Source organism: Peromyscus eremicus, chromosome 1 (genome assembly GCF_949786415.1).
Source record: "Peromyscus eremicus chromosome 1, PerEre_H2_v1, whole genome shotgun sequence".
NCBI classification, from domain to species: domain Eukaryota; kingdom Metazoa; phylum Chordata; class Mammalia; order Rodentia; family Cricetidae; genus Peromyscus; species Peromyscus eremicus.
The window spans coordinates 170,480,015-170,494,818 of NC_081416.1; the positions used below are offsets into that span (position 1 = coordinate 170,480,015).

At 56.4% G+C, this 14,804-nt stretch overlaps 2 protein-coding genes across 2 annotated transcripts in view; both read right to left on the reverse strand.

The window, feature by feature from the left end:
- Positions 1-5,500, reverse strand: part of Rsph6a (radial spoke head 6 homolog A) — a 28,078-nt gene extending 22,578 nt beyond the window's left edge. The window contains exons 1-2 of the mRNA XM_059246839.1: positions 4,743-5,500; positions 2,062-2,293 (exon numbers count right to left, since the gene is read on the reverse strand). Coding sequence (XP_059102822.1) covers positions 2,062-2,293; positions 4,743-5,392 — 882 coding nt within the window. The 5' untranslated portion in view covers positions 5,393-5,500. The remainder of the gene's footprint in view (positions 1-2,061; positions 2,294-4,742) is intronic.
- Positions 5,501-5,581: 81 nt separating this feature from the next.
- The window catches only part of Sympk (symplekin scaffold protein), a 32,875-nt gene continuing 23,652 nt past the window's right edge, over positions 5,582-14,804 (reverse strand). The window contains exons 16-27 of the mRNA XM_059280909.1: positions 14,647-14,760; positions 13,802-13,949; positions 13,080-13,240; positions 12,011-12,119; positions 11,627-11,727; positions 11,075-11,165; positions 10,265-10,366; positions 7,718-7,905; positions 6,777-6,953; positions 6,547-6,642; positions 5,901-6,263; positions 5,582-5,790 (exon numbers count right to left, since the gene is read on the reverse strand). Coding sequence (XP_059136892.1) covers positions 5,662-5,790; positions 5,901-6,263; positions 6,547-6,642; positions 6,777-6,953; positions 7,718-7,905; positions 10,265-10,366; positions 11,075-11,165; positions 11,627-11,727; positions 12,011-12,119; positions 13,080-13,240; positions 13,802-13,949; positions 14,647-14,760 — 1,779 coding nt within the window. The 3' untranslated portion in view covers positions 5,582-5,661. The remainder of the gene's footprint in view (positions 5,791-5,900; positions 6,264-6,546; positions 6,643-6,776; positions 6,954-7,717; positions 7,906-10,264; positions 10,367-11,074; positions 11,166-11,626; positions 11,728-12,010; positions 12,120-13,079; positions 13,241-13,801; positions 13,950-14,646; positions 14,761-14,804) is intronic.

Genomic DNA, 14,804 nt, shown 5'->3' on the forward strand with positions numbered 1-14,804 from the left:
CTGGAAGCTCATGACTGTCATCCCAGCCCTCCAGGAGGTAGAGGCAGGAGGATCAGCTGTCCAGCGTCATCCTTAACTACCTAGCAAGTTCAAAGCCAGAGATATATCAGATCCTTTGTCAAAACCTGACCTCCCAACCCTGCAAAAATAAAAAAGAAATAAAGAAAACAACTGTCCCCAGTTCTAAGGAGCTGAGTCTCAGCCTTCCAGTGCCCATCAAGGCATGAAGTTCACACGGGGTGGGACTCGGAGGGAGCAGTGAACTAAGGTGTACATAGAACCTCCCCCAGGGGTGTTTTTTGTTTTTGTTTTTGTTTTTTGTTTTTTTGGCTTTTTGAGACAGGGTTTCTCTGTGTTGTTGCCTTTCCTGGAACTCACTCTGTAGATCAGGCTGGCCTCGAACTCACAGAGATTCGCCTGGCTCTGCCTCCTGAGTGTGGGATTAAAGGTGTGCGCCACCACCGCCCGGCCCCCAGGAATGTTCTATTGAGGCAGGGCCTCCTGGGATCTGGAGCTAAGGGGGGAAGGACAGCTAAGGGATATCCCTCAAAAAATAATCTTTTTTTATTTATAAGATTTAAATTTTTTTTTTATGTGTATGAGTGTTTTGCCTACATGTATATCTGTATACCATGTGTGTGGCTGATGCTCTCGGAGGTCAGAAGAGGGCACCAGATCCCCTGGAACTTTTCCATCCATTTTTTTCTTAAAAACAGGGTCTCATGTAGCCTAGACTGGTTGACCAGATGACTGTGAGCTGCCATGTAGAGATGGACAACCAATGTAGGTCCTTTTGGAAGAGCAGCCAATGCCCTCAACTGCTAAGCCATCTCTCCAGCCCCTGGTTATACCTTTAAAAATGTATTTTCTTGTTTGTGTGCAAATCAGAGGACAACTTGTGGAAACATGCTCTCTTCTGCCAGCACATGGGTGGGTCCTGGGGAACACACAGGTGGCAAACACCTTTACCCACCGAGCATTTCAGCTACCCACTGGGCATCTTAGCTACCCACCGAGCATCTCAGCTACCCACCGAGCATCTCAGCTACCCACCGAGCATCTCAGCTACCCACTGAGCATCTCAGCTACCCACCGAGCATCTCAGCTACCCACCGAGCATCTCAGCTACCCACTGAGCATCTCAGCTACCCACTGATTCATCTCAGCTACCCACCTCACCCATTTTTTAAAAATCATAATAATTAGGATACTAGCTCACTCTGAGTCCTGGAAGGCCAGAAACCCCTCTGGGTTGGCCACGTTAGCTTCAACTCATAACCCTCTTACCTCAGCTCTCCTGGGCATCTCTACCTTTTTTAAACAAAACAAGGCAAAAACAAAACAGGGTCTCGTGTATCCCAGGCTGGTTGACCTGGAACTCACCATGTGGCTGAGGTGTATCCCAGGCTGGTTGACCTGGAACTCACCATGTGGCTGAGGCTGACCCTAAATTTCCGCTCCACCTCCCAAGAGGTAGTGTTACAGGTGTGTGCTACCAACCCCAGTTTATGCAGCACTGGGGAGGGACCCAGGGCTTTGTACCTGTTGGGCAAACACTCTACCCACTGAGCCATGTTCCCAGCCCCTCCCCCAGACTATGCATCGTTCAGTTCTGGAACAAAGGACTGTGGCTTTAAATACTCTGAGGAGGGTAGAATATTCTTGGGTCATAGTTGGGAAAGTTCTTAGCAGGCCTTAACTTATAAATAGGAAACTGAGGCAGGGGGAGAGAAAGGAATGGATTCTGAGTTGAGAGACTCAGAGGCGGTAGGAAATGTTTGTGGAGGGGGAGATGGTGAATCATTCTCATGAGATGGGAGACCGGGCTCCCTCACGTGACAGCCAGGGGCGGCTTCGAGAAGGCAGAGCCAAGTGCCTGTCCCTTGCTCCCAAACCGTGTGTGGTGTCCCAGATACTGCTTCGGGTGGACCCCTCCCCAGGCACTGCAGACACTGCATTGCCAGTCATTTCTGTTTACACCTTCAGCCGACTGTGGCGTAGGCCAGTCCGTCCCCCCCCCATTCTCACCCACCCCCCACCTCTCCACACCAGCTCACTCACCACCTCCTCTTCCATTTCCTGTTCGCCTTCTCCTCCACCCCTGCCGAACAGGGCCTTTTGCTTCTCGGCCATCTCGTAGGTGGGCTGCATCTCAGGATCGTCCCGCAGCGTGTCCAGCTTGGGGTGGAACCATTCCCACTGCGTGTTGCGGTTCAGAGTCTCCAGGATGGACAAGGGGTCCTCGGGCCGCTGGTTCAGGATCTTGGTCAGCAGGTTCACCAGGTGCTCATACCTGCCTCCCAGGAGGAGTGGGAGGTGGGAGATATCGCTTGCTCAGTGCACTGAGCCTATTTGGGGCCTGTCCCTTTGTCTACTGCTAGGGACACAGGAGGGAACAGAAAATGTCCCTGCCCTGGTGGAATTGACATTCTGATAATAGACACAAATGGCTACTTATAGCCAAGATGGGGTGCTAAGACCTCCCTTCCTTCCTTCCTCTGTAGCAGGGTCTCACTATGTAGCCCAAGCTGGCCCTAAACAAGAAATCTGGCTTCATGACTTGTATTTAATATTAAGTGATCATAGCCAATGCAATAAGGCATGAAAAGGAAAGGGATTAAAATAGAATAAGCAAAATTGTTTAGGTTCACAGACAATGCCTGGGCTTGCAGGAAGATCCTGAGGTGGGGGTATGCCTGGTATACTGGAAAAAGATGGAGTTTTAGTGTAGCCAGGACAGTGTAAGGGAAGATTAAGAATGGAGAAGCCACAGTAATAATAGTCCATGATGGTTTCCACCCACTCAGTCCAGGCACCACGCTGAACATTTGAGAGCATTATCGAATACTTGCAACAACCATCTCTCTCTCTCTCTCTCTCTCTCTCTCTCTCTCTCTCTCTCTCTCTCTCTCTCTCACATACACATACATAGTAGTTTATAAATTTAGATTTTATTGTATTTTTATGTGTACAACTGTTTTTGCCTGTCTGTATGTACATCACATGCATGCCTGATGCTTACAGGGGTCAGAAGGTGCTGGGGTTTCTGAGTGCTGGAAACTGAACCTGGCTCCTCTGCAAGAATAACAAATGTGGGCCGGAGAGATGGCTCAGAGGTTAAGAGCACTGGCTGCTCTTCCAGAGGTCCTGAGGTCAATTCCCAGCAACCACATGGTGGCTCACAACCATCTGAAATGAGATCTGGTGCCCTCTTCTGGCCTGCAGGCATACATGCAGGCAGAACACTGTATACATAATAAATAAATTTAGAAAAAAAATGTGCAAGATTTATTTATTGTGTATAGTGTTCTGCCTGCATGTATGCCTGCAGGCCAGAAGAGGGCACCAGATATAATTATAGATGGTTGTGAGCCACCATGTGGTTGCTGGGAACTGAACTCAGGACCTCTGGAAGAGCAGCCAGTGCTCTTAACCCCTGAGCCACCTCTCCAGGCCCCTAAATTAATGGTTTTTCGAGATGGTTTCTCTGTGTTGCTTTGTGCCTTTCCTGGAACTCACTCTGTAGACCAGGCTGGCCTCGAACTCACCGAGATCCACCTGCCTCTGTCTCCCAAGTGCTGGGATTAAAGGCGTGCGCCGCCGCTGCCGCCGCCGCCACCACCACCCAGCTACCTAAACTAATATTTAAAACATCTTGAAAAGGCTGAAAAGACAGCTCTGTGGTTAAGAGTACACATTGCTCTTGCAGAGAACCAAGAGTTTGGTTGCCAACACCTACATCAGGAAGCCCGCAACTGCCTAACTCCAGTGCCAGAGGATGCAATGCCCTCTTCTATCCTTCACAAGCAATATGTTCACATGTGCAAACACACACACACACACACACACACACACACACACACACACGAGAGAGAGAGAGAGAGAGAGAGAGAGAGAGAGAGAGAGAGAGATGAAACCTTGAAAAAAGAACAAGTGAGACTGGCCAGGGCATTTTAGGAAGAAATCTTGAAGCTCTCAAGACTGGAAACGTGTTAGTTTTGAGTGGATCTGGAGCTGAGGTAGAGACTAATTGGTGAGTGGAAACTGAGTCTCCACTGTGGGCAGGGTGGGGAGCCACACCTCCTGAATGTCGTCTTCCAGTCAGCAGGGAGCCACAGCAGGTTCTCGGCACTGGGGGAATGGAATCGGCTACATGCTTTAGGCAGCCCTGTCTCATCCTCTTGTTCCCCCTGCCCACTGTGGTCCAGACATAGCAGCGCCCTTCCAAGGCCTGGCTGTGCCCTATCTCTGGACCACTCTTCCTCCCGTTATATGCAGGGTGCTACCTCCTAAGCCCTTCTCATCGACTATGCCACATTCAACATTCGTATTTCATTCTCTACGGCATACCTAACAGAAGAGGGAGGGGACCATGACCGCAGCTCAGTGACTGACAAGCACCCTCCTCAGACAGGAGTTAGTAGACAAGAATAGGGCCCTGGGAGCCAGAAGCCTTGTTCTGCAGTGCTGGCTCTACCACTTCCGGTGCTGTGTGATTTTAGATAAGCAACCCAACCTCTCTGGTTCAGTCTCCTGCAGAAACAGGCTTAGCGGCTCTGTGAATCCTTGGGACTAGATGTTAAGGTGGGGTGTGCTGGCGCGGAGACGGCACCTGTTGCTATTCCTCCCCCAGTTCTCTGCCAGGTTAGATGATGTCCACAGAGACCCCACACCCAAGGCAGCCTTGGCTAGGGCCCTTCCCAGCCTGCTGCCCGCCTTCCCCACCCCCAATCTCCTCTCACAGGCTGAGGCTGCAGTTCACGCTGGTCTGCAGCAGGTAGGCCTTGGCGTTCTGCACTGCCAGCTCGCGGGGCTCGGGGTCAGGTACCTCTCCGACGAAGGGCATGAAGCCCAGGTCAGAGGGCCCTGAGTGGAGAGTGGGGTCGTCCCTCAGGTACGGCCCGTGCTGCACGGCCTGGCCCATCAACTGGTCCTCTTGTGGGTACATGTTGAGCTGGCCCAGGATGCCGGCGCCCGGATCCTCCAGTTGTTCTAAGAGGCCCTGTCCCTGAGGGAACTGCTGCATCATTCTGTTCTCATCCAGGAAAGCCTGTGGCGAGAACTCCAGGGGAAAGCCTGGTGGGTAGCCTAAGCTCATGGACCGGTTGTACTCCATGTCTTCCTCGCCTTGGTTATCTGAGGTGATGCTGGTCCTCTGTGGCCAGTGAGGCAGGCCAGTCGCCTGCAGGTCCTGACTGCCCTGACTACCCCGACTGCCCCGACTACCCCGCTGCGGAGGTCTGCGCAGCACGTCGTCCAGAGTTCGGCGAGGCCCGTCCTCTGGGACGGGCAAGAGAGGCTGCGAGGACTCTCGACTGCGTCCCCTCTCTGAGCTTTGAGAAGTCTTCCGGCTTTGGGATGAGGGGTCGGCGTTGGGTGGTGGCTCCCCCATGTTTCGAAAGTGTGTGGATCTGTAGGAGGAAGGCTAGCCAGTGGGCCGCGCCTGCAACCTGTACCCTGCCTGCCGTTACATTACCAGCGCGGGGCGCCTGCAGGGTGGGAGCTGGGTGTGCGCAGGCGCAGTCTAGTACTGCTCCGACTTGAGTTTCTAGTCCGCTGCAGAGACACTGCAGCCACGCCCTGAGCGCCACCTCCTTTATTTGTGTTAAGGCAATGCTCTAGGTGGCCCACCCCGCTCCTCCCCCCAAACTCCCGCAGCCGTCAGCTGTTCCCCTTGCTCTCGGGTTCCCTGGCCTCCGGGCTGGAGGTTGTCAAGGTTTCCTCCACTGCGTGGCTGAGGCTCTGCGGGCTCCGCTCATCCTTGGAGCTCGGTCCGACTGCTGCTGCCTCCTGGTGGCGGGAGAAGGCAAGGGACAGCGGGTCAGGAGCAGGCTGCGCCCTCAGCCCCATGCCAGGGGCTCTGCTCCAGCCTCCCTCTGCAGTTCTAGCGGTCGCCCTACCTTAGGCAGGGGACCCTCAAGACTGGAGTCCAGGAGTGTGCTTTCAGCCAGCCCTGAGTCATCATCCATGCTGATGAAGATGGCCGGGGTCTCACATTCGGGACCCTCCTCCCGGTATTCCATGGCCTCCTCAGCCGGGGTGGGACCGGCTCGGGCTGCTGGCACCGCCGCCGGCATGGAGGATGATGCCGAGGCAGCAGGCACTCCCACGCCTGTGGGCTTCAGCTTCTGTTCCTCCTCCAGCTGCCGCTTCAGGGCCTTCTCCTGAGCCAATCGCAGGCCGATGAGGTCCTGAGGGGGCCGTGGAGCAGGGGCCGGGGCCGGGGCCGGGGCCAGAGCCAGAGCCAAGGGTTCCAGGTCATCCTGGAGTGAGAGGGGCACTCAGCTCAGAAAGGGTGGTTCCCAACCCCCAGGATGGAGGAGACAGAGGCCACCAAGCTGCAGAAAGCATGGAGGGCACACTGCATAGTTTCTCCATCTGGACAAGCGAGTGGGGTGGAGAGTGGGGGATGGGGATGGGGATGGGGATGGGGGAGGGGGGAGGGGTGGCCGTTCTCCTTTATCAGGAACGCAATCTTGGGAGACTGGGTTTAACAACCGGGCCTTGGGGTGAGAGCCACAGGCAGGTGGATCACATTATCCTCACCTCTTCCAGGGGCCCTGCAGGCGTGTCCTTGACCTCGGGTTCCTGCTTGCCGCTGGCCTCCAGGATAGTCATGATGGAGTTGGGAATGTGTGCTTGCTAGGTTAAGGGAAAGGCGGGAGCCAGAGCTGTAGAGAGCTCTGGCCAGAGGCAACTTTCAGCAGCTCATAACCCAGAACTTAAACCCTCCAGAGCCCTCTTGCTGGCTTGCGCCGGCTCCGCAGCCCAGGTACCTGGTGGGGGGTGAAGGAGCGCACGTGGGCCAGCAGTGGCTCCCGGAGCTCAGGGCATTTGTCAAAGACCGCACCAAGCTGCTGCGGAGGTAGCTGCAGGATGACCTGGAAGCTCTGGGGCTTGGTGCGCTGGCAGCACTTGATGAAGCCCTCCCATACCTTGGGGTACTTCCACACCTGTGGGGCGGGAGGGGGCCATCAGGGGAAGGCCCAAACAGCCACCTCCTTCCCGCAGGCACTGCCATGGCTAGGAGCCCAGGTACCACCACTTGACCACATATTCCTGGCTTCATACACCTGCCCAGGAATTTGCCTTTTCTCACCTAGGAAACTGTACTAGGACATGACCCGGGAAGGGGGGGACCCCAGGGGACCCCGCCCCCAATCCCTAGGTCAGCACCCCCACATGTTGTTCTCACAGTTCTCTCTAGCCGGTGCCTTTAGCCATATTTAGTAGGCTGCAGATGCAAGGGACCTTAGCCAGATGCTGCACAGGGACAGCCTTTGCTCAGAACCCAGCTCTCGGATGGAGGATACAACTTGATTATCATTTCCACAAAACAATTCTAAAAGTTGGTGCTGCAAGCTTAGAATCCCAGCACTTGGAAGACTGATGCAAGAGCATCACCACAAATTTGAGTTCTTGATTATTCTGGGCTATACAGCAAGACCCTCACTAAAACAAAGCCAACACCCCCACCCTAATTCCCGGTCGGATGCTTCCAGCTGAGCTATGTACCCTGTAGGGCCTAGGGGTGGGATAAAGGGAGGTACTCACACCTCTTCTAACTGTTCTCACTGGGCACCCTGTAGCCAGTTGGAGGAAATTGGAGGGAGCACAGCAAAAGGCAGGGTTGGTAGGCGTTCCAGAATAGGATCCTGCTCCCCAGGCAGCTGAAATTGGCCCACTGTGGCCGACTGCCTGGGCCAGGGCAGGTTACCTGCTTCATGATGAGTCGGGCCAGGATGTTCATGACGAAGCCCCCCAGGCGGGGGTACATGGTCAGGGACTGGATGACGGTCCGCATGAGCAGCATGGGCAGGGGACTTTGCTCCATCAGCTGCTGCATCACCACAGCTAGCACCTCCGATGTATACACATTTCGCTCCGCAAAACACAGGTTGGTGGCTGTGAGGAGGCGGAGAGTGGGCCTGTCCTCTCTGCCTGGATGTCCCCATCAAGTGGGAACCCCACCCAAGCTTCTCCACCCCTACCACAAAAGGCCCTTTATGAGGATGTTCAACGGTCCTGCCCCCAGGAAGATGGAGATAGGTGTGTCCGAACCCCTGGATACCCTGTGGTGTGCCAAATGGGAGACTCAGCCTCTTCCCTGAGGGCAGTCCTGGGGAGCTGCTGTAACCCTGGGGTGCTGTAACCCACTAAGGGGGAGAGGTAGGAGCTGCTGACACCCTAGCATCCGCAGAAAAAGTCTGGTCTCTGCCAGAAGGCTGACCAAAGGCAGTAGGGTCTGATGGAGCAGTGAGGACCCGACAGAGGACATTCAGGAGAGTAACAGGGAAGGGAGGGGAAGAGGCAGTGGTGAGGGCCCGACCCAGGATGAGGACCCAGTCGAGTAGCCAGTGCCCACAGGACGTGGAAAGGTGTCAACTGAAGAGAGCATGGAGCAGGCCTTGCTTGGGGTCTAGCTCCTGGGAGTGGGTGGCAGTGTCGGGGCCTACTGGGCTGGGGGGGCAATCACAGGAGCTGCCTCTCAAGTCCTTCCCCAAACACCACTGGCCATGTGAGTGTGTCAACCAGGAAGTCTTTATTGAGCCAGAAGAAAGGTCCCCACCCCACCCCACCCGCAAATCTCTGAGAGGCCAATGGAGAGAGGGTGGTCTGTAAGGAGGAGGCCCAGAGAGAGGAGGGGCACTGCGGCAGATGCACAGGCGGAAGGGCAGAGGAGAGGGCTGCCAGGACTTGAGAGGTGCCTGGTCCTCTGTGGAGACACGCTCCCCTGCTGCTCAGATGGGCCCTGAGGCCAGAGCCCACCCAGCCTCTTCTTGTGCTTCTCACTCAGCCTCTAACCCTCCCCTCAGCAGCCCAGACTGTCCTCCACCCCAGAGGGCTGCATGAGGCCAGGGGCCGTTTCCTCCCTCACCTGGAACCTCTGTTCAGCCCTAGCTTTGAACGGGTTCAGCTCACTGTCACCTCCCCCTATCGGTCCCGCTGGCTGAAGGTGAGCCCACTTCAGAAGGCCCTGCCCATGTCCCAGCCAAGCTAGTTACCAGGGTTGTCAGCGTCCCGACCTGTACCCAGCACTGTGCTGGGACTCCACAGCACCCAGGGATGGCAGGATTTCACACAAGCACAGATGAGATGCAGGGCGAGCTGCGGGTGCTGGGGCCCAGCAAGGCTGGAGGTTGGGGACGGACAAACATTCCCAGGCAAACCGCCACAGTGCACAAGGTGGGACCGTCCACCAGCTGCCTGTGCAGCCTTTGGCAGGACCATTTCTTCCTTCTTCATGACTGGGCTGCTACTGGATCCGAGATGGCTGTGTGTGTTTGTGTGTGTGTTTCCAGATTATGCACAAACTATGTGATGAACACACGGCCCTTGGGACTGGGCTATGGGGACAGGATTGTTCCACTGCACCTACAGAAGTGAGGGTGTGGTAGAACACTTGCCTGGCACATTTGAGGCTCTAGGTTCATTCCCAGCATGGTAAAACTTACAAGAAAATGTGTGTGGTGTGTAAATGTGTGTGTGTGTGTGGTGTGTGTCTAAAGCCCACAGCCCTGGACCACAGCCTTTGAGACCTGTCCCTGATCCCTTCCCCGGGCCTGCAGCTCCTCTGTCCTGTCTGCACAAGCCCCACCACTAGGATTGCTGAGGAGGGCCAGGAAAGCAGTCTCTGAAGAAGCTACTGCAGGCCAGAAGAGGAAAGGGAGGGGCAGAGAGGTGGAGGACAGGATGACAGGCAGGGCCCTGCTGGAACAGAGTTGTTTTGGCCCACAAGTCTCCGGGGAAGGGAAGAAGGAAGGGAAAACGGTGTCTTCCCCGGGGAGGCTCACGGGCAGAGCCCTTCTTGGTTTGGGTCCAGTGTGGCTCACATGTGTTCCATGGCTACCTTCTGTGAGCTCTGTGCCCTGACTACACCATACTTACCAAGAGCCACGAGGGTGACAGCAGTGGGCTTGTGGCATGGAGCGAGAGCCTGGCTCAGAGGGAATGCTTGGGCAGCCAGGGCAGAGGAAGCCTGCCAGACTGTCACCAAGCCCCTGCTATGGAGGTCTTCTGTTGCTCAACTCAGGCCTGGCATCTGATCATGCAGCAGAGGCCCTTGTGCCTCTGAACTGCTCCATGGGCTCTGCTCCCTTGAGTGGGAGGGATGGCCGCATTGCCAAGACTCACCTGATGCCAAGGCACAGCTCTGCACGTGCCTTACACAGGGGCCAAGACGGGGCCAGTGGGGCCATGCAGGTGACTGAAGCCCTGCCCCAAGTCCACGGAAGCTGGGCCATGTGGGAACAGGGTGCCTCACCTTTGATGATGGATTTCATGTCACACTTGACTGAGTCAATGTTGTGCAAGGCAATCAGCAGCTCTCCCGGATTCAAGGGGGACAAGGCTGAGTTCCCTTCACCTGTAGTGGGCGGCAACAGGGGAGGAGATGGAACAGAGGCCTCAGCAAAGAGGGGGGCCTCAGGCCAGACTTGAGGAACAGTACACAGATAAGGCACCCTCTGCTTCGGGGACTGGGGGACAGAGGGTGAGACTGGATGAAGTGGCCTGAAGTCTTCACCACTCCCCCCCCCCACCTTGTTAGAGCGGCCTTGCTGCGGCCTACTGTTCCCACGGGGATGTGCACTCTGAAGGCTGAGCTGGCCCAGCCATGCCAGGACGGACTCTACATAGCGCATGGGCATGGGCATGGGCAGGGGCCACGTCAGGTCTCACTAAACGCTAAGTGGCTTCAACCTTCTGCTGTGTTGGGGCAGAGAGTGGAAAGAGGCAGTTTGGAGAGGTGGCCTCCTGCTATGGGATGGAGACCAGCTGTGCTGTGCAGTCACATGCCCTCCCACTGTGTCCCACTGTGGCCACAGGGACCAGGATGAGGAACTTGTTCACATCACTGGCTATTTTTCCCTCCTCAAACATTTTTCTTTTGTTTCTTACCACAGTAGACAAGCCCCCTGGCTCTCAGCCTTAGAAACCCCTCCTTGGGGCTAGGAGGGCAGGGACAGCAGGGACCTTGGCCTCTAAGGACATGTAGCCTTCCTGGGCCCTTCCCACATGACCCCTGTGCAGTGAGGGGGTAAGCTGAGGGCTGGCGAGAAGGGAGGGCACTTACCATGCTGGGTGCCCAGCAGGCGGTTGAAGACCTCCTTCACCACGATGGGGTTGAGTTTGATGAGCTTGGGCAGGGCCTGGATCACCTCTTTCTAAGGGGGAAAGGGTGGAGAGAGGAGGATGATGATGAGCTGGAGGGCCCCACTAGCCACCTACTTACCCAGTGAGGCTTCTAAGCCTCTTGACACATGTTCCCTGCCTCCCCAAAGCTGCTGCCTACCTATGGTGGACAGTGTCACCCTCATTCCCGTCCATCAGGGGATAAGGTATCCTTGGCCCCAAATTCACTAGAGACACAACCTTACTGAGACCCTGCTATTGCTGGCGGGTTTCCCATAGGCCAGGGACAATGGTGTGCGCACTCATGCTCACAAACGGTGAGATGCTACCGTGACACCGGAGCAGTGCCCGAGGCCGAGATGGGCCTGGAGACCTGCTCCACAGGATGGCGTGCAGCTGCTGCCCGCAGGGCACGATGGACTCCCTGCTGCTCTCACAGGCCTCTGCCCAGACACCGCGGAAGTGGGCTGGCCACCGCCCTACCCTGCCCTACCTTCTCCAACCCGTTGAGCACAGGGATGAGGAAGCGCACATCAGGCAGCCGCTTGTGGTACAGGTCTCGGACCCGCTTCACCAGCTCTGGGGATGGTGGCACTTCAGGAAGACAGAGAAAAGCAGAGTTGGGGTGACTGGGAGGGGACAGAGGAGGAAAGCATATGGGAGGAGGGCTTTGTGGGCATGGGGAAGGGGCGGTGCAATTCCAGAGCAGGATCCCCAGCCCCTCCTTCCCTAAATGCAGCTCACACGGCTTTTCTCTACAGTGAGGACCAGGGATGGGAGAAATCCACAGGGGCTCAGTCCCTTGGGACCTTAGCAGCGCCAGCTCTTGCAGGGGAAGAACAGGCAGGAGGGAGGGCGGGAGGCAGGGCCCAGGCACCTTTGTCCGTGAGGCTGTGCAGGCAGCGGGTGACCAGCGTCTCCGCCCCCTTTGGGCAGTTTTCCACTAGCAGCAGCAGCTCTGGGGAATTCATGCCCATCCCTCGGATCTAGATCAGAGGTCAGCAAGACCAGGTTACAGCGAGCATCCGAGGAGGCTGCAGAAGCTGGGGGGCGGGGTTAAAGTCACTGGGCTCCAGGTCTCTCCTGTGTCAGTGACCCAACTGTCTGCAGCCTTCCATGCCCAATCTGTGTGGCAATGCCTTGGGAGGCTTTCCTGGTCGCTGTGCACCCTCCTGCAACCACTGCCATCCCAGTCTGAGGGCACAGCTAGACTCAGGCAGCTGCTGCCGTGAGTATGGAGCAGGGGGCTCACTGGCTGCCCTTGGCACCCTCTCCTGCAGTGTGAAGGACACTGAGGCACTCAGCCCCAGAGCCTGCCTAGCGCTTCTCTTTCTGGGCGCTGGGCTACTGCACCTTAGGTAAAGGCCCCACCCTGCCCTTCTCCCTCCATTTCTACTTAGGGTTTTCCACAGTAAAAACACCATGAGGGCAGGACTGTGCATGCCTGTTACCCCAGCACTCGGGAAGCTGAGGCAGGCGGGTCTCTAGAAAATGAGACTTGCTTAAATAACAAAGTGAAGCTGGGGCGGAGCCGTCACACAAAACCAAGGGTTCTGAACCCAGCAGCAAACAGGGCAACCATCTGAACTGCTTTTCACGAGGTGGCCCTGTGGCTCAGGACTTCGGTAACGGCATGGGGACCAGTGGAAACGCTAAAGCGCTTAGATGCTAAGGCCGGTACCCTCATGGCAGGGCAGAGTGAGAAGCACAGAGGCAGAATGTGAGGCCAGGTGTGCCCACTCCTCCAGGTGTGCCCACTCCAGGCTCTGTACCTCTGAGCCGCTCGGTGCCTTCTTATGAGCTGAGGAGTGATGGAAGTGCCACCCACAAGCCAAAGCCACAAATCCCGATGACAACCCATTCTCTTTGTGCCTACTGAGATGGACACCCAGGGAGCAGCTGGAGTTGGGGACTCAGCCCTGCCTAGGTGGGCTCAGGGGCCTCACCGGCTGCTCAATGACCCTCAGCACTGTCCGCTTGATGTCGGCGATGGCCTCAGTGTATACGGCTGCCAGCTCATGGATCAGCTTGTGGTTCTGAGGCAGGAGAGCCAGATAGAGGTAAAGACACTGCTTCACGGTCTCCTCGGTCCAGGGCGCAGCCACCTCTGATGGGACAGGGCCATGCATCAATAGAGGCCTAGATTTCCTTCCCAAAGCCCTGTCCCCGTCTGTGCCTTCTCAGTGAAGTCAGTGGGAAGAGGGAATAGGTAGAGAAGGAGCAGGACTCCCCACAACACCTCCAACCACCAAGCTCCAAGGCAGCTAGAAGGTCATTCTACCACGTGAATTTAACCCTGTATCCTCCAAGTCCTGTCCTCACACTGGCTGGCTGTCAGGGACTACACAGGCAGCCTCCCAGCAGCCCTGCTACCGTGCACACTGGTCCTACTTATAGTTGGTACAAAGACCCTGCTGCTAACCCTTTGTGCGCCCGCCTTTTTGGGGAACAACCACTTCTGCTCACATGTCCTCCCTGGGCCTCACACCCTCTCCTGGGAGGGCTTTCCACATCCCTGCAGGACCTTCTGTCTGCAATCTGGCAGGATGTGGGACTGTGCTGAGGGACTCCTGTCTGTCTGTCTGTCTTGGCCCTGCTTGCTACTATCCAGCAGCCATTCTAATAGGCTGGGTGGAGCCCAACACAAATCAGATGAAGTGCATCCAACCTGTGTCCTTGTCAGCTCCGAAGAGCACTGAGGGTGGGTTGGGGTGGACCAGGAGCTGCAGGTAATTGAGGGCGAATTTCTCCACATACTCTCGAAGCTGCTCCTTCTCATACATGCGCTTAATGAAGAGCAGGGCCTGGGAGCGTACCTGAGGGGAAACAGGCAGGATGGAGGAGCGGAAGACACAGAATGGAGCAGCAGTGCTGTGAAACACGGCCAGGCTGAGGCCCAAGACAGCAGTGCCGAGCATCTCGGGCTGCAGCATCTCACCCCCCAGTCCCATCTATCCTGCTACTCCCTGCCTTCTCGCTCTCCTCATTCCTCAACAGTGACTCTCCCTGGCAAGTGGCCTTGGCTTTGAACTTGGCAGGACAGGCAGCCCACTGCCCAGAACACATGTCACTAGCCAAGCTTCATTTCACTCAGACACAATCTGCCGGGAGCCACGAGATCAGGTCTGGTCTTCAGCCTGAGTTTGTAGCAAAGGACAGCCCAGGGCCGGGGTGCTGTGCTAACGGAACGTTGTCTGGTCACGCACCACTCCTAACTGGAGCACAGCCACCAAGTGTTACCGTGATCTCAGGTCTCCTCCCTCAGGGTCCTGTCTACACAGGTGGGTGCCTAGGCACTGTCTACTGGGAAGGCATGCTGCCTGTGGTCACATGGGCTCCTCTGCTGGCTGCTGCCTCAGGCTGCAGTTCACCAACAGGAGTGAGAAGACAGTGAGGAGGGAGGGCACGGCACGCTCAGGGTCAGGTTCGCTAGCGCCCGACTCCGTGGGGACGGGAAAGCAAGAGTCCTGAGGCCAGGAAAGCCAGACTGGCTGGCGATGAGCACAAGCTCACCCTGTCCTTCTCATGAGAGCTGAGGTCGAGGAGGACGTGCAGGTACTGGAACTGTCGAGAAGGGCGCTTGAAGATCAGGTCTCCAAGTGTCGACATGCCCAGGTAGGCGCGACTCTGCAGATGGGAGCAACACTCAGCCTGCTGTGCTGCCTCACTCT